The sequence below is a fragment of the Maylandia zebra genome, linkage group LG17 (genome assembly GCF_041146795.1).
Source record: "Maylandia zebra isolate NMK-2024a linkage group LG17, Mzebra_GT3a, whole genome shotgun sequence".
Classification (NCBI taxonomy): Eukaryota; Metazoa; Chordata; class Actinopteri; order Cichliformes; family Cichlidae; genus Maylandia; species Maylandia zebra.
This window is the reverse complement of record NC_135183.1, coordinates 4,817,151-4,834,110: the sequence shown is the minus strand read 5'-3', so window position 1 is coordinate 4,834,110 and position 16,960 is coordinate 4,817,151. Positions and strand designations below refer to the sequence as shown.

The 16,960-nt window shown below is 40.7% G+C and overlaps 2 protein-coding genes across 4 annotated transcripts in view; one reads left to right on the top strand and one right to left on the bottom strand.

The window, feature by feature from the left end:
- Positions 1–7,900, top strand: part of ptprz1b (protein tyrosine phosphatase receptor type Z1b) — a 68,458-nt gene extending 60,558 nt beyond the window's left edge. For both annotated transcript variants that reach the window (XM_004568861.3, XM_004568860.3), the window contains 14 exons: positions 913–1,009; positions 1,105–1,187; positions 1,263–1,397; positions 1,718–1,849; positions 1,928–2,085; positions 2,181–2,316; positions 2,931–3,077; positions 3,178–3,271; positions 3,779–3,852; positions 3,942–4,070; positions 4,176–4,325; positions 4,410–4,552; positions 4,638–4,773; positions 5,530–7,900. In XM_004568861.3, the coding sequence (XP_004568918.1) occupies positions 913–1,009; positions 1,105–1,187; positions 1,263–1,397; positions 1,718–1,849; positions 1,928–2,085; positions 2,181–2,316; positions 2,931–3,077; positions 3,178–3,271; positions 3,779–3,852; positions 3,942–4,070; positions 4,176–4,325; positions 4,410–4,552; positions 4,638–4,773; positions 5,530–5,673 (1,758 nt within the window). In that variant the 3' untranslated portion in view covers positions 5,674–7,900. The remainder of the gene's footprint in view (positions 1–912; positions 1,010–1,104; positions 1,188–1,262; positions 1,398–1,717; positions 1,850–1,927; positions 2,086–2,180; positions 2,317–2,930; positions 3,078–3,177; positions 3,272–3,778; positions 3,853–3,941; positions 4,071–4,175; positions 4,326–4,409; positions 4,553–4,637; positions 4,774–5,529) is intronic.
- A 68-nt stretch (positions 7,901–7,968) lies between these two features.
- LOC101474827 (HMG box-containing protein 1) lies at positions 7,969–16,145 on the bottom strand. Of its 2 annotated transcripts, none has more exons than XM_004568859.3 (13): positions 16,013–16,145; positions 14,995–15,096; positions 14,565–14,654; positions 14,272–14,476; positions 12,421–12,547; positions 12,123–12,234; positions 11,926–12,035; positions 11,658–11,814; positions 11,433–11,577; positions 11,101–11,219; positions 10,804–10,987; positions 10,576–10,717; positions 7,969–10,498 (listed from the first exon to the last, which is right to left on the bottom strand). In XM_004568859.3, the coding sequence occupies exons 1-13, from the start codon at positions 16,128–16,130 to the stop codon at positions 10,481–10,483; spliced, it is 1,629 nt and encodes a 542-aa protein (XP_004568916.1). In that variant the 5' UTR covers positions 16,131–16,145; the 3' UTR covers positions 7,969–10,480. The 2 variants fall into 2 exon arrangements, with proteins under 2 accessions (XP_004568916.1, XP_012779484.1); XM_012924030.3 differs by lacking the exon at positions 16,013–16,145 and adding an exon at positions 15,887–15,996.
- Positions 16,146–16,960: the final 815 nt, after the last annotated feature.

The following is a 16,960-nucleotide window of genomic DNA, read 5'->3' as shown; positions in this document are numbered from 1 at the left end:
ACCGCATGAGAGTTACCTGTTTATCTACTTACTCATCGGTTACCAGGTATTTTTTATTTGTTATTGATGTTATGTGTTACTGTGTAATATTTTTTTATCATTGTAAATTACTTTGGCCAACATTTTGTTTTTTTTATTAAATGTGCTATATAAATAAAAATAAAGTAAAAGTACAATTCATAAAGTCATAAAATGTGTAGCAGCTATAGAGACCAAAATTATTTTGTCTGCCAAGATGTAAACATGCTTAATTTTAAGTGGCCACTCCAGGAAGCTCTTCGAGGTTGCTGCTTGTTGGGACTGGCTGTTAATAGTCGCCTTTCTCTCCCAGAGCTTGCAATATGAGGCTTAAATATGGGGTCATCATCACAGAATGAAAACATTTGTATTATGGCGACTTGTCCAATCCCATGGGGTGATTTTATTTCTTGTTCTCTTAAATCTATACACAGCTCCTCCTCTCATTTGATTACATTTTATTTGTATGGCAGCAAGTCACGACAAGAGGTGCTCAAGGTGCTTTGTATTATAAGACCCTACAGCAACCCCAACAATCAGAAGACCCTGTATGCGCAAGCACTTGGAAGCAGTGAGAAGGAAAAACTCCCTTTTAATAAGAAGAAATCTCCAGCAACACCAGGCTCAGGGAGGGGCGGCCATCTGCTATTGGGTGCGATGGGAGGGAGACGGGACAAAAGGCACACTGTAGAGAGACAGAAATTGATTTGATATGATTCAGTTGTGCTTATTTCTTGTTATTTCCTATAGTAGCTTCTCTATATACCTGACCTTCACATTGTAATGTGGCAAATGAAGAGAACGCAAACCTCCCTGCTTGTAAGAAAAACAGCCTCATTGTGTTCATCTGAGTAATTACTGTCATTCTTATTAGTATTGGATTGTGTGTTTCAGGAGGTGCAGGCATGCACAGTGGACATGGGCATTACTACAGACAGCTCTAACCACCCTGACAACAAAAACAAGAACCGATACATCAACATACTGGCCTGTATGTCATCCTTCACTGTTCACTGCATCGCTGTTCAACTTTTAACTGTGTAAGCCAGCAGGAATGTTGCTAATGACTCTTTTTACTTGTCTCAGACGACCACAGTAGAGTTAAGCTCTCTAACAGTTTGGACAGAGATGGGACATGCGGGGACTACATCAACGCTAACTTTGTTGATGTAAGTAAAGGTCCTTTTACGTGTACACACCTTACATCCAGGCTGCCGCAAACCAACTGATGTTTCCTTTTCCAGGGTTATGAGCGGACGAGGGCATACATTGCAGCTCAGGGGCCTCTAAAATCAGGCAGGGAGGACTTTTGGAGGATGATCTGGCAGCAGAATATTGGAGTTATTGTCATGATCACCAATCTGAAGGAGAAGGGACGGGTAGGAGCTCAAACACAAGCCTCACCGCAGACATAAGTGCAGTTTTATCTGATATCATTCACACTGACCCCAGGCAGCTGATTTCTTTTTAGTTTGTGTCTTCCATCTCTTGTCATGAGCAGACACCAGCTGATTCACTTCAGGTATTTCATTTAGTTTCACTGCAGTCTGACAGCTGAAAAACTGCAGAATGGACACTAGTGCAATCTGGCTTTGTTATACACTTGAGGACTTTCCTTTTGACATGTTTTCCTTGCGGTTTCAGATGTATTAGGCCTAAAATTAAACTACATCCACAGAATTTTTCTCCCTTTCTACAGACAAAATGTGATCAGTACTGGCCAGAGGAGAACCAGGAAGAGTATGGGTCTTATCAGGTGACACTGAAAAACACCAAGACACTTGCTTACTACACACTCCGGACGTTCACTGTCAGGGATACTGCAAATAAGGTAAGCCCTTCTCTCTATGCAGCGATAGTCCAAAGTGGCTTTGTGGTTAGGTTTCTCATACCCACTTCGATCCTCTAGGTATCTCAAAGGAGAGTTGAACACACAGTCCTCCATTACCATTACACCCAGTGGCCGGACATGGGCGTCCCAGAATACACTCTGCCCGTCCTCTCCTTCATCAGAGCGTCCTCCAGGGCCCGCACGCAGGAGATGGGACCTGTGTTGGTACATTGCAGGTAGAGTGTGTGTGGAATGATTTATTGCTCTTTAAGACTTACCACAATTTGATGGTGTGTGTACTGCTAACATGTGATGCATGTGTCTGTCACAGCGCCGGTGTGGGAAGGACAGGAACCTACATTGTGATAGACAGCATGCTGCAGCAGATCCAGGATCAAGGGACAGTGAACGTTCTTGGCTTCCTGAAACATGTCCGCACACAGAGGAATTTCCTTGTTCAGACAGAGGTAAGAGGGTGATACAGCTGTGGGAATTCACCTTTCCTTTTGTGGGGGCAATCCCAGAAATGTAATATCAATTTAAACATTTGCAAAGAAGGAAATAGTGGCTAGATTAAGGGTAATTTTAGCCGGTGTAATGAGGTCTGTACGGACTTACTCAACAACCACGTCACTGTGCAGATGGAGGCATTTGTCGATCTGTGTGTAAGCTCACTGCATGCTCCTTTTTCTTTTGGAGGATGAAGACGGAACGAGAAAAATATAGCCCCACACATTATTATTATTATTATATTAATACGCCGTATTCTCTTACAGCACATTTTTTGACAAACTGGGACTTGATTTCTGCTGCTGAGCTTTTTCAGTATAATTTTTGTACTTTTCGCGCCTCGAAGCCTCAAAGTCATTACTAGTTCCATTTTATTCAAGCACAGGCAAACTAGGCCACTTATATAAAGACAGTCTAGATGACTAAACAGCAGCAAGGGCCAGAGGAAACACATTCATATCAGATTTCTTTCTTGTAAAAATGTAACTCGTGGAATTTAAAAGTGTTTCACTAGTGTTCACAAAGACATACCTTACTAAAACCAGGAAGTCATTTTTTTGCTGTCTTCTAGGAGCAGTACATATTCATCCACGATGCCCTGGTTGAAGCTATTTTGAGCCGGGACACCTTGGTGACCTCTGACCTCCTTCACAATTACGTCTCTGACCTGCTGACCCCTGGTGCCACAGGCAGGACACGTATGGATAAACAATTCAAGGTACAGCATGCTTCCTTTTTCGCCCACCAACTTGTAATGAATCATTTGTGATGTTCCTGCCATGTGAATGTAACCAAATGTTTTTATTTTTGTGTTTCAGTTAATTAGTCAGCGTCAGGCGAAGCACGCAGACTACAGCACTGCCCTGAAAGATGGCAACGCTGAGAGGAACAGAGCCAGAGCTCTAATGCCTGGTAAGCAGATCTGGATTACTCACTGGGCAAAACCGGCAACTCCCAGCAATATGTTGCAGATAATTTCTGGAAATTTCAGTCCATACATAGCACACAATAAACCAGAAAGAAAGGCAGAGTTCAGAGTTCAAATATGACATGATATTTCGATGCAAATTATAACGTGATGTTTAGAATCCCCATAGTTAATCACTGTATGCCTGTATTGTCAGTGCAAACAGTGGCATTAAGAAAGAGTTTTGAATAGCTCTATACAAAGTTATGACTTTGACCTTTAGATCAATGCGTTGACCTAGAAGAAGAGGTCAGAGGTTAAATGTGATATTTCGGTTCAAGATTATGATGACAAGTTACCTGATGCCTCATCATTTCTTCCACAGCTTGCTCAATAATCCCTTATGGTTACTTTAATTAACTATAATGATGAACTTAAATGCAGGATTATTGTTTTTTGTCTTATTTTGGGGGCATTTTCTCTCTAACCTGGTTCTTCATGTCTCTGTGAAGTGGAGAGATCAAGAGTCACTCTGACTGCTTCAGAATCAAACTCCACAGGCTACATCAATGCATCCTACGTGATGGTAAGACCACTGGAAATTGCAAATGTTTTCCAGTCTCGAAAACCTCGAAATCAGCTGGTGGATAAATATTGCTGCTCGTATTTTCACAGGGACATCACTACACTAAGGAGTTCATAGTGAGCCAGACTCCTCTGAGCAGCACGGTGGCAGATTTCTGGAGAATGATCTGGGAACACAATGCACAGATTGTAGTCTGTCTGCCAGACTCAAACAGCCAGGTATAAAACACACACATACTCCATGTAGAACTTATAGATACCTATACATATAGATATATCTATATAAAACTACACACACATAAACATGTTTCCTGTTTATCTCAGAGAGACGAAGAGTGTCGTGCGTACTGGCCCAGTAAAGACCAGCCCCTGAGCATTGATGGCTTCACTGTGTCATACTCCAGGGAGGAGCACATGTGTCTGTCTAATGATGAGAGACTTTTAGTGCAGGACTTCACAGTCCAGTCTCCACAGGTAACACGCGATAAAAGAGAATATTTTACATCAATCAAAATGTTTTAATACAGTCTGAGACTTTAAAACTGTTTTTGCATCTAGAACAATTATGTGCTGGAAGTGCGTCAGTACAGCACCACCTGCTGGCCCAACCCAGACAGTCCGATCCGAAACAGCTTTGATCTCATTAACAGAGTCAGAGAACAGAGCACGCACACACAGGGACCGGTGATCGTACATGATCCGTGAGTATGAGTCAGACTCCTTTTAAGGACATAAAACTGTTTAAATCCGTCTAATGTTCTTAATGGTTTTTTTGTGGATGTGTAGTTTGGGAGGTGCTACGTCAGGACTGTTTTGTGCCCTCACGACCCTGTCCAATCAGCTAGAGGAGGAGGGATCAGTAGATGTCTACCAAGTGGCACGGATGACCAACCTCATGAGGCCTGGGGTATTTAATGATATAGTAAGTACTGGAATGTTTCCTTTTAATTCTCATCTACCAGCATAATTTAGAAAAAATAAATAAAATCAAATACATTGCACCAAATCACAACAACAGTCCTGTCAAGGTGCTTTATATTGTGAGGTAAAGACTCTACCATAATACAGAGAAAACTCCAACAATCAGAGAACCTCTTATGAGTAAGCACTTTGGCAAAAGCAGGAAGGAAAAACACACTTTTAACAGGAAGAAACTTGCGGTCACCGGACCAGGCCGTAACTATATGCATTATCAAAAAGGAACGTTTTAAGCCTAATAAAAAAGTAGGGAGGGTGTTCGTCTGGCCAAACTGGAAGCTGGTTCACAGAAACAGGGGCCTGAAAGCTGAAGACTCTGCCTCCCATTCTACTTTTAAATACCCAAGTAAGCCCACAGTCTGAGAGCTAAGTGCTCTATTAGGGTGATGTGATGCTATGGGGTCTTTAAAATAAGAGAGGACCTAATTATTCAAGAGTTTGTATATGATGGGAAGGAATTCAAATTTGATTCTGGAGTTAACAGGAAGTGTGCTCTCTCTTTCTTGTCCCTGTCAGTACTCTTACTGCAGCATTTTGGATCAACTGAAGGTTTCGGGGGGGGGGGGGGGGGGGTTGTTTTGTTTATTTAGGACAATCTGATAATAATGAATCACAACTGTCCAGCCTAGAAGTAATAAATGGATGAGACAGGTAACAAGTACAAGCTTTTACCAGTGTTCTGCCTCTTTACTCCCTACAGGAGCAGTACCAGTATCTGTACAGAGCGGTGTTGAGCCTGGTGAGCAGTCAGGAGGACCAGAGAGCTCTGCAGAATCCAGAGACCAACGGATCTGTACCGCTGGGCCAGACCAACATCGCAGAAAGCCTGGAGTCGCTCATGTAGACATCCACACAAAAATGCGCATGAAAGAGAAAATAAATCACACGAGCACACATTTGAGATTACGAGGAGAAAAGAGTAGGTCTGCTGATCATGCTAATACTTTCATTTACCACAAATTCAAAAATCATTATTTATAAGATCATTTTTCAAAACAGAACAATCTAATGAAATGACATTTAATCTAAAAGACCTCTGGTCTAAAGTCTTTTCCCTTATTATGAAGAAAATTCTTACTCTGCCCGACAAGCGATGATGAAACACCTGAAAGTGTCCCTTTTGTTATGTTAGCATGCACAGCAGACAAGGCTACCAGATGAGAGAAAAAGGTACCCTTCTGCTTCTAAGGGACCCTTTATAAGTGAACAACAAACAAAACCCTGCATCATTTATAACAATACATTATTATTTTATTTTTAATCATCATTTAAAGCATTAGTTGGAATTAGGGGTGGCACGGTGGTTAGCACTGTTGCATCACAGTAAGAAGGTCCTGAGTTCAAATCCATCAGGCCGGGGTCTTTCTGTGTGGAGTTTGCATGGCCTCTCCGGGTACTTTGGCTTCCTCCCACAGTCCAAAGACATGCAGTTAGTGGGGTAAGGCTACTCTAAATTGCCCATAGGTGTGAATGGTTGTCTGTGTTAGCCCTGCGACACACTGGTGACCTGTCAGGGTGTGCCCTGCCTCTCGCCCTAAGACAGCTGGGACAGGCTCCAACTCCCCTGCGACCCTGAAAGGATAAGTGGAAGAGAATGGATGGATAGTTGGAATTAGGGGATAGTGGTAAGAAAGTCTCCATGTCTGTACCTGACACTGGTCAGCATGAAGTTTTTTTGTTTATTTCTAATGACAGATCCCTTATAATTAAATTCAATCTGTCTATTAATGTTTCTTTTATCTATTGTTTCTTTCATTTTATTAGTATATTCTTTTATTACCGTCATAGGTTACACCTTCCTTCTAAGAGAAAATAAATCAATATTAGAGAAATGCACAGGCAAAATGGAATTGTAGAAATGCCGATAAATATAGATAAAGTGCAAATTCTTACTTTATTGTTAAAAAGGGAAACAATGCAAGACAACCCTTCGTTTCCCTGCAAAATATCAAATGCACTGCACATTAACCAGCACATTGTGGGGCTTAAACTACCACGTATCCTTAATTAGAATCATGTTCTTACTAGCCAAACCTCTCCGAGGCCTCACTGGTGAGAACTGAAGCAACTGCTCGTTTTTTTTTTTTTACGTTTACGTCACCTTGCAACTGGCTCCATGGTCCGTGGTACCCAGTGCCTTTTGTACGTCACGTTATTGTACTTTTAAAAACCTGTTTGTGTGACTAATATGCCAAAATCCTGGTGAGGTATTTTTATCTATTTTCTTCAAGGTGATTCCCTGTGTTGGTGATCTCGTTAAAAAAATGCCATCAGTTTCAGCTGTTTTGTTTAAAAAAGGAAAAAAGAAACAAAAAAGATCAAATCTGGGATTTAAAGTGATGTGCGGCTCAAAATCCATTTGAAAATAAATCTTAAGAGATGACATTTCTTATTTTCTTATAGATGTAGGCAGAGATAAGATTTTTTTTTCTTTTTTTGCCATCACGTTGTAAAAATTTACTGCTGTGAAACGAGACAAGGGAGGAATTAATAGAAACTGCCCATATTCTTGATATTTTGGGAGGCTTAACGTTCTGTTAATACTCAGCGGCACAGGCTGGCAATGAAATTCTTGGTAGCGCTTGCTGTGACTGTTTCCATTTTTCTAAAAGGGTCCAAGTATTTTCTATTGCATCAGACACATTTAGCCAACCTGTGAATCTCTTTCTGGTGTAAATCACAGAGACCGCAGCTGAACACGCTCAGAGCAGTCCTAACTGGAATAAAAAGTCTTTATGTGTAAAGATCCCAGAATACTTTAAAGGCCAAATTACTGTATGTTTATACTGTACCTCTACATATTTTCTATTTTACTACAAAAAGTGATTTTCTAGTCCTTTCCACACACACACACGCACACACATACATATATATATATATATATAACTGTGTGGATTCTATTTGATAATTTTAGCCTGGAAAAATTGATCATGTTTATAGTTTTAATGAAATGGCATCTCTTTTTATCTCTATAATTACAGTAGCAGCTTAATGTCTACACCTTTATCTCCAGCTATGAACTGGTGCTGTATGTATAATGCAACAAGATTAAAGATTTGTTCAAACCTTTATTGTAGACATCTTCTCGTCTTTTCAAATTATCATTATTGGACTCAAAGAGAAGTAAAGACATGGAGCATTACATGTTTATCACACTTTTATTTTGACTATAATACACTGTATTGCATTGTCTCCCCTGATGGACCTGTACATGACATGATGGCAAAGACAAAAAGTCAAATAATCCAAAGCACAACCACGAAAAGTTACCAAAGATAAGTCAAAACCAAAAATATAGATTTCTATATGATCATATTAATGTTTATCTTTACACATTATACTGTAGCAGTCACAAAAAAATAGTAGATAAAGTGTATATAGTGCATTAAGAATAAACCTCGTTGTGCAGTGGGAGTTAAGAGTGCCCACCCTTCCTGCACTCTGCCTGGATAGCAAACCTACACAAACCCACTCTCTCATAATAATTGTGTGACATCTCTAAATCCTCACACAGCTGAGTTCCCATACACCTGTTGAATTCCAAACATTTCTAGCAGTGGGTGTGTTTACATGCACACGGGGAATATCTCCTGTTTTTTTATTAAGGTATGACGATTCAGCCCCGGGTCGCGCTTTTCAGGCAGAAGGTTTTCCGAACTGAGACGCGTTTCACTTTCAGTTATTTAGTAAGAGGAACAGTACTGTTAGTTTTTTTTTAATGCTTATGACTGTATACCAGAATTCTTCTTAGTGCCTTTGGCAAGCATTCCCTACTATCAGTGAGGCCTCAGGGCTGCTTTATTTCCTTTCCCATTTTCATCTTTGAGATTCTAAATTTTACAGTGTAAACAATTTTACATTTACAATGTAAATGTAAAATGTCCTTCCTTCTTTACTCTTTACAATGTGCATGTAAACACATTCACAAAGTTGTTTATTTTTGCCAAAAACAAAACATCCTGAATAAAATACACCACAAAACCTCATCATCGTACATTTCCCTGTTTCTGATCACATCGACTGCTCATGATGATTTCTTGGCATTTAGCTTCACCGAATGTTCACAGTAGCGGTTAATCAATGGGCACGTCATAATGTATGTATGTATGTGTATATATATATATATATATGTATATATATGTATGTATATATATATATATGTGTATATATATATGTATATTTGTATTACTAATTTATTTTTATTATTTTATTTATTTATTTTACACGAAGTCAAGCCACCAGTAGTCACAGGTAAAGTTAAACTTTAAGCAGTGGGATTATTTACTGTCCAAGTAATTGTCATTTAATTCAAAGTACAATTAGAGTGTGGTTCTACTTCCTTAAATACATTTCTTATTTCAAAATAAAAGCTTTGGGCAAGTGAGGGATTCAAGGAGTTCAGGGAAGCTTTAACCCTGTAGAGTTTTAAGCCTCGTCTTCATGTAAAGCAACTTGTTTCTGGTTGTTGGTGGACCAGCGCACAGATGACCCTCTTTAGATGACCTAGAGTTACTGCACCACCACATTTCAATGGTTTTCTTTACCTCCATTGTTGGCCACTAGAATTGTTAACCTCAAAGATGAAAGAGCTTTAACTTGGGTTGACATTTAATGGTTATTTTTCCCTTCATCACTTCAACTTGATGAATTCAAATGATATTATGCAGTCTCTTGGTTTGTCACGCGATCACAAGGGTGACGTGATGCACAGTCCTCCAAATGACACGGCAGGTTTAGGTCACTAACGCCAAATGTAAACACATTTGTTTACATAACAACTCCACGAGGAACCCTTACTGAGAAAAACTGAAGCACTACTGGAGACTCACTAAAATACAGCAAATTATTATTATTGCTGCTAAAAAAGGCCACATTTAATTTGTGGGGAGGTGAATAAAACCCAGGCCCCTGTTTAAGAGTTTGTGGTGTTTCATTATTAAATGCTACGTGATAAATGAAAGCAAAGTTAACATATGTAGTCTTGTGCAATAACACTGAGTCCAAATACAAGTAATACAGACAATAAAATAAATTGTATATTTCTTATTGTACAATATAGAATTTTGGAAAAATAGCTACATTCTCTACTTTGGCTAAAAGCACCACAACTTCCACCTGTTTCAAGCATAGTGTGAGAAACTGAAGATCATCAGAATCTCTTCTTTTTTTGTGGATATTATCACATTGATGTAAGAATCACGTGTAGAGACGAACTTTGCTCATTGGAGCTAAAATCCGTTCATCTCTTTGGAAAAATATCCGGTCCCCGGCAGGAGACACTACGGGTGTCCCGCAGCATTTCAAAAAAAAGGCGATGTTTGACACCTCTGCTAATTCCTATTAAGAAATAATGATTTATAGCACTTCAAGATTTTATAAGTAGCACCTTTGAAAGGCAAGAAAAAGGAAAGTGATGTTTGTTGAGAGCAGCCCAAGGTGTTCACCAGGGGCAGCTGTTTGTTTGTTTTTGTTTTTTTGCATTACTATAACAGGATTCAGGGATTTAGGAGATCAAGACAAAACAAATATAGAACTAAAGCGTAATATTCGGTTATGCATAGCTCTTTTTTTTAATGTGCGTATGTGAGTGCGTGTGTGTGTGTGTGTACACAACAGGCTCTGTCAGTTGTCCTCTTTTCTTTTCTGTAGCCTTAATTTCCTTGACAGCCCTGCAAGACAAAGAGGCAGGATGAAGCAGAAATACAAAACAGTGGGTGAAGCTGTGCAGGCGCATGTGTGTACTCACAGAGTTGGTTCGTTTCCGTTTCCAGCAGTCTGGGTTGAGTCTTTTCTGCTCGTCTGCGAGTGCTTTGGCCTGCAGGGTGAACACGCGACGCTCCTCACTTCGCATTTTCTTCCACCGCTCACCGAGGAGGACGCTGATGGCTCTGATGGCAGACGCACACATTTACTAACACACACACCTGATTACTCCTACACAACACCCACGCTAACAACCATGGCATGCACCCACCTGTTGTCTTTGCCCGGGTACATTTGCGTGTATTCCACTCTGAACTTCTTGGCAAACAGCATGAATGCATTCATTGGCCGCTTGCACTTAGTGGGTGTGGCGCTGCTGCCTCCTTGTGTACTGAGCAGCTGGTTTTTGGGGGGCTTTTGCTTAGTGGCGTGGGAATGACTGGGACTGTGCACATCTGTGGGTTCAAAACAGGGTTCACATGAATTTTTTTTTCAGGGATTTTTGCATCTTGCAAACTGAACGGTATCAGTGAGTAAGTAATAATTCAGGAGATTTGAAGTGCAGGACCTTGAAGCACGTCTCTGTCTGGAGAAACAGCTCCCCCACTGGACTGGGAAGCACGCCGCCTTCTCGCCATACTGCTCAATACGTAAACCGCCGAGGAGTCCAGAGGAGTGAAATCATAACTAAGTATGAGACAAACAGAGGTTGATTTGAAACTAAGTGGTGTTTATTTTAGGCTTAGCTGGTTCAAACAAGACTATTTTCCCTCTTTTTTTCACCCCAAACCACAGCCTCTATATGGGCATTTGATTACTGTTTTAAGACCTTTCCCTTAGTACTGAGTCATTTTCGCATAACACTGTATTTAAGCATGACACTGCAAACATCTGCTTTACCTTTTAAATGTGTCAAAGACTGGAGAATCCTCTGTGTGCTTGGCGTCTCTGTGTCCTGGAGGCAGGCAAACATCTCCCACTTCCATTTCATAACATGGTATCCCATAATGCACCACAGTCAAGCTGGGGTAAAAGGATGACCAGCCTGACGACAGAAAGGAGGATGAAATGTCTGCAGAGTCATTGATGCTGTTTAGTCTCTTTAAACCTTGACCACACTTGTACCTTTGTTTTTGACATAGAAGGGGTGATCCAGTTGGCAGCGGGCAGTCAGGGGGATATATCCAAATGTGCCGGGGTCAAAGGTCAGTTGTAGAACAGCCTGACCAGACAACACAATCTCTGCATGCTCCACCAGCTGCAGACCCTCAGAGCCATAACTCTGCAGAAGAACAAGTGGTATTTTTACCTCACTGTGTGATGTCTTTTGGGGGATCCCTGCTTGTTTTTTTTATGCATTTTCTCCCAGCAGTCTGCTGCTTGCTTAACGTACCTTCAGAAATCTAGACTGCTCCTCATCAGCAGAGTCTTCCTCAGCAGACTCCAAGTCCTCAGCTTCTCGCCACTCTATATTTGAGCTGCTGTGGAAATGCAGACGAGTTCCTGGTGACAGAGAGGAGCAGTGAGCTACTGTGAAATGAAAGAACACAATCAGTCCATCTTGACTGAGTGTGTAAGTGTTGTACGTACCCTTGAAAAAACAGTGCCAGGCAGTGGGTGGGCAGGAAAAACTCCAGCCCATGTCTTCATCATCAGACAGAGAAGATCTGGTGGACACTGCAGAGCCACATTCACTGCTTGTCTGTGGAAAGATACAGAAGCATCATCAGGATCAATGCATGCTGTAAGAAGCCAGAAAAGCTCTGGAGGTTTCACCAAAAAAACCACTACTGTATTAAACGTATACAATTATAAAAGCAGTGGTGTAAGTGAGTTTTCATAATTGACTGTGGGTGGTATTGAAGCACAGGAAATAAGAAGGCTCTACCCTGCAGCGCTGACGCTCCCTGCCGTGACCTCTGAGGGACGACAGGGGGCTGCTGGGGAGAGGAGGAGGAGGCCGAGCGTAGGAATGTAGATCACTGCTGCTGCTCGGGATGCAGACTGAAGAAGAACTGCAAAAAGAGAGGTGTGACTGTAAATGCTCAGAATGTCCACTTACGTGTTGCTAAAAGAGGGCTCAAGGACACAAAGAATTGTGTAATAAAGATGATGTTCTGAAGCTCGCTGTTGTCACTCAGATGTGGTGCTAAAGTTTTTCTACTTGTCAACACGAGCTGTAATTTTTGGTATGTTTAATGTCAGCAACTCGTGTGCACAAGTAGAAATATTAGGCATAGACTATATAACATCCCCTCTTTGAAGCTGAAGTGTCTTAGAAAGACTGCCTCGTTTTGGGAAAAGTCATGTGACCAAACAAGAAACTATAGAAAAAAACTAAGATAAGTGTTTGATGAGGTTATAACAATGAAAAAAGTAAGTCCAATTATATTTTAAATGTTTCACTAATACATGTGCAGTACCAGATTTCCCCAGGAGATGGCGCTAGTTTTGTTTCCATGTTCTCTGGTTAAAAACAATAAACCATTCTCTGTTGCTTCACTTGCTGCTTCAGTACTTTTCACGTGTGGAAAAGAGATTTTTGAAATGTGATTTGTTTAAATTTGGAGGAGAAAACAACCAAAAGAGAATAAAGCCTGTTTCTGACACACTTTTTCGTTGTAATGAAGTATATACATCTATGTTTAAGGTACAGTCTGTAAACTGTTGAAGTTATTTCATAGAAAAAAAATGTTGTATTCATAAATATACACTGATTAATGTGTAATCATATCTTAAAAAAACCGATGTCTTCTCATAAACTTAATACATTACAAATACAAAGGAGAACACAGCACTTGTTGCCCTGCCATACAGTGGTGGAGAAAGACATCGTGCTTCTGCCTTACTGTTTTATGTATGCTAGAGAACGGCCACATATGTTGCATGGCTTATAAGTTACTTTTAATTTAAAGATCACAAGTTTCTCTTTCAAACTATATATATGATATTTTAACAATTGTACATTATTCTCTTTCCTCCCTTATTTCCACCTCATCAGAAGAAGCGGCTTGAGGTGGTCATGTCAAGGCTCTAACATTTTAATAAACATTTTTGTGTGTGTTAGATATGTGACCTTCTTGTTTCCATACAACTAACAATGAGCCGGCAAGACAACAACCACAGCTGGTTATGTGGTAACATTATTCCATGTAATGTTAGGCTCAAGTGACCTGACATCTTTCCCTCTGATAAACTTTTTTAAAATTACATTCCCACATTATTTGAGGCTCTGTACAGCTATTATCGGACAGAATTGAGCTTCTCAGACTCACTGACTCGCATCAGACTCTTTCCTCAAGGTTTTACAGCCTCCTGCAGAGTACACAGATGTGGACACTAGCTGAGGTAAACAGCAGACTGACCTACACTCACTACTGATGAACGGCAGCCAGAGTTGATTGCCACACAGGGGCCACTGTAGTTAGGATAACAAAACTCATCTGACTGCAATGTGCAATATACTGACATCTAGTGGTCATATTTTACATACTTTACCTTTAAAGGGGATAATATATTGTTACAGTGGTGGGTTGTCATATTAATATAGCTCCGGCGTTTCAAATAGTTATGTCAGCATGTGTTTGAAAGTTGAGAAAAATTGATCTCGGGTCACTAAATGTCACGGTGCTGTGAGTCACTTCACTTTGTTTACAAGACAAATTAAGACTATACACACTTCCAGTTATTTGTACCTTCAGTAAAGTATTCAAGCTTTGTTTAAGAGGCATGCACCTACCTGCTGTCAGGAGGCTCCTGTAGCAGTGGACTCTGAGGTCCAGTGGCAATGTGTGCTAGCTGTGTCAGCCAGCGTGTGTCCGGAGGCTCTGGTCTGTGTGTCTGTGTGTTTCGTTCCTGGTGTGACACACCCAACTCCACCTGGTACACAGGTGGTGATGTTGATTCCGTCTCCTCTCGAACCTCCTGTAGATCTGGGAGGTCATCTAGGAGAAGTAAACAGACATTAGAAACAGTTAAATTCCTTTTGATAAGAGCTGAAGCCTGCAAGCTGCTTCCTCGTGTCTTATATACCATATTCCATGTAACTGTCACTGGTGGGGAAGTGTTCGTCACAGCGCAGCGAATCATGCGATTGGTCTCCATCTGCATCCATCATCATTTCTGAAGGTTACAGCAGAGTCACCACATGCTTTAACGGTTTGACGGGGCTTTAAATAATTTAGTTTAGTCCAACTTCATTATACATATACAGCACCAAATCACAATAACAATCCCCTCAAGCTATTTTATATCACAAGGTAAAGATCCTATAATAATATAAAAAACCAAGCACTTGGTGACAGTGGGAAAGACAAACTGCCTTTTAACAGGAAGAAACCTCCAGCAGAACCAGGGTAAGAGACATTTAGATCTTGACCTTCTTTTTTTTTTGGTGAGGCTTTCTGACGGCTTCATCATAGCACAGAAGCATGTTTAACAAACTGCTGTAATCAGTGGTTACCTGTGTCCTCAGCCTGAGGCTCGGGCTCCGGCACTTGGTGACATTTAGAGTGACCTGACAGCACAGTTGGAGTCACCACCTCCCACACCATGATGTCAGGCACTAAAACATACAGAGTGATTTACATGAGTCTCAGATACATGACCCAGAATTAAGGCTAATCTATACACTTGAATCAGCATTAGCCATGTTCCCAATCCCCATGGGTCAGCCGCAGGCACGCACACACACAGAAACATAATCCCTAACTGAGCTGTAATGTATAGGCTATAAATGGTTGCGGTGGCATAGGGGACAGTAGCCTGGCTGCTATTCCCCTCTCATAAACAGGTTTACTATAGACACATTAGACCCGTTCCACTTCACTACCAGAGGGACTAAAGACGAGAACTACCGCAGACCCCGAAGAGAACTTTTATCTATTTTATAATTTCATAATCATGTGACGTCTTGTTTATAAACTTCGTTCCTGGACGCATGCGCACAAAAAGCCCATTCATTCAATACGGAGAAAGGGAGCGATAATAGGAGTTGAAGAAAGTCGTCAAAACGAATAAAAAGCAAAGAAATGAAATCACCCAAAGCTAACGCAACAGCGTTACGTCACGGACTGCCCGTTTTGAAACGCGTCACTCGAGCATTTTGTATCGAAACTAGCTGTCGATAAAATTGTGTTTGTACTTCGACAAGAAAGTGGCCAAAAACATCTCGGGTTTTATTAAAACGCACCGAATACATTCTCAAAACATGTTCGGGGTGAAAATGCCATTAAATGGATGAAAATGGACGAGCTACACGGTTGCGCAAAAGACATTACAACAAAACAACAAACGTCAACAATGAAGCTTTACGGGGCGAGCGGCGCAAATGTATTTTACGACAAAAAACGCACGGTGTCAGCTTCACGCTGTTGCTCCGACGCCTAGTTCAATGAGAAACAAATCAAGTTGTGGAGTCGCTTTTTCATTTCAACGCTTTTAAACCTATAAACTATTTCAATGAACTTTCCTTAACTCACCAAAACAGTCTCCCTGTACGGAAAAGTGGGTAGGTATAAACACAGTTTCACAAGCTGTGCTATTGGTCACAATCGACGTCAATCCGCAACTTCTCTTGCGCTCATTGGTCAATTCCATTCCAGCTGGTTTTGTACATTGTGATCCCCGCAACAAAAAAAAAGTTTGTTAAAAATGTATCGTGTGTGTCTACTTTTCATTTTTATTTATTTTCTTTTCTTTTATTACATGTGAAGCTAAATAGAAAGTCATTTCCATTAGCGCAATTTTACAATAGCACTCTAAAATGAAACAGGAGTCGTATGCTTGACTCAAGCGTCTTTTTGTAAAATAACTACGAACATCGGCGGTCAAACAGCCTTCAGCTCAGTTCTCAGATCCAGCGCAACAAAAACACTGGGGGGGGGGGCGCCATGTTGCCTGGTTAGGGTTTCTGTCCCACACACCCGTTTTTTTATTTGTTTGTTTTTTCACCAAAGTTTGCAACTTCTGTGTGAAGCGATTAAATAGGTCTTTACTGTAATTATAGATGTCTATGTAAAGCCGAACATATGGATTTCAGAATTTGCTGTGTGATATTCTCCGTTTTGGCGACTGTTTTTACAAATCAAATATGGGCAACCAATGTTATCATTATGTGAAATGAGTGAATACACATCAGCGTACTAGTTTGAGCAAGACCCAGAAACATTAAACTCATCAAACCAGTTGAGCTTTAGGAGCATAACTTTGAGAGCACTACATGCAGAACTCAGCAAAAACAGTGAGGCGACCACGTCGTTAGTAAAACACGTGGAAAGTACATGTTTAAACAAATGTATTTATTTTTTAAAAAAAGTATTGCGTGACTGCAGCTGGCACTAGGTATTTGATATGCAATTTTGTCAGTCACTACCCTCTAGTGGTTATGGTTACGGAGACTTATAGCAAGCCCGATAGATTAAGTTAGA

Bases quoted from the DNA above. Each gene is read 5' to 3' on its own strand.
- LOC101474827 (XM_004568859.3), bottom strand. From the start codon at position 16,130: ATGGAATTGACCAATGAGCGCAAGAGAAGTTGCGGATTGACGTCGATT. The intron at 12,036-12,122 runs GTACGTACAACA...CTCTGTCACCAG, and splicing joins CTGGCACTGTTTTTTCAAGG to GAACTCGTCTGCATTTCCAC. The intron at 11,220-11,432 runs GTAAAGCAGATG...TCTCATACTTAG, and splicing joins GTCTTTGACACATTTAAAAG to TTATGATTTCACTCCTCTGG.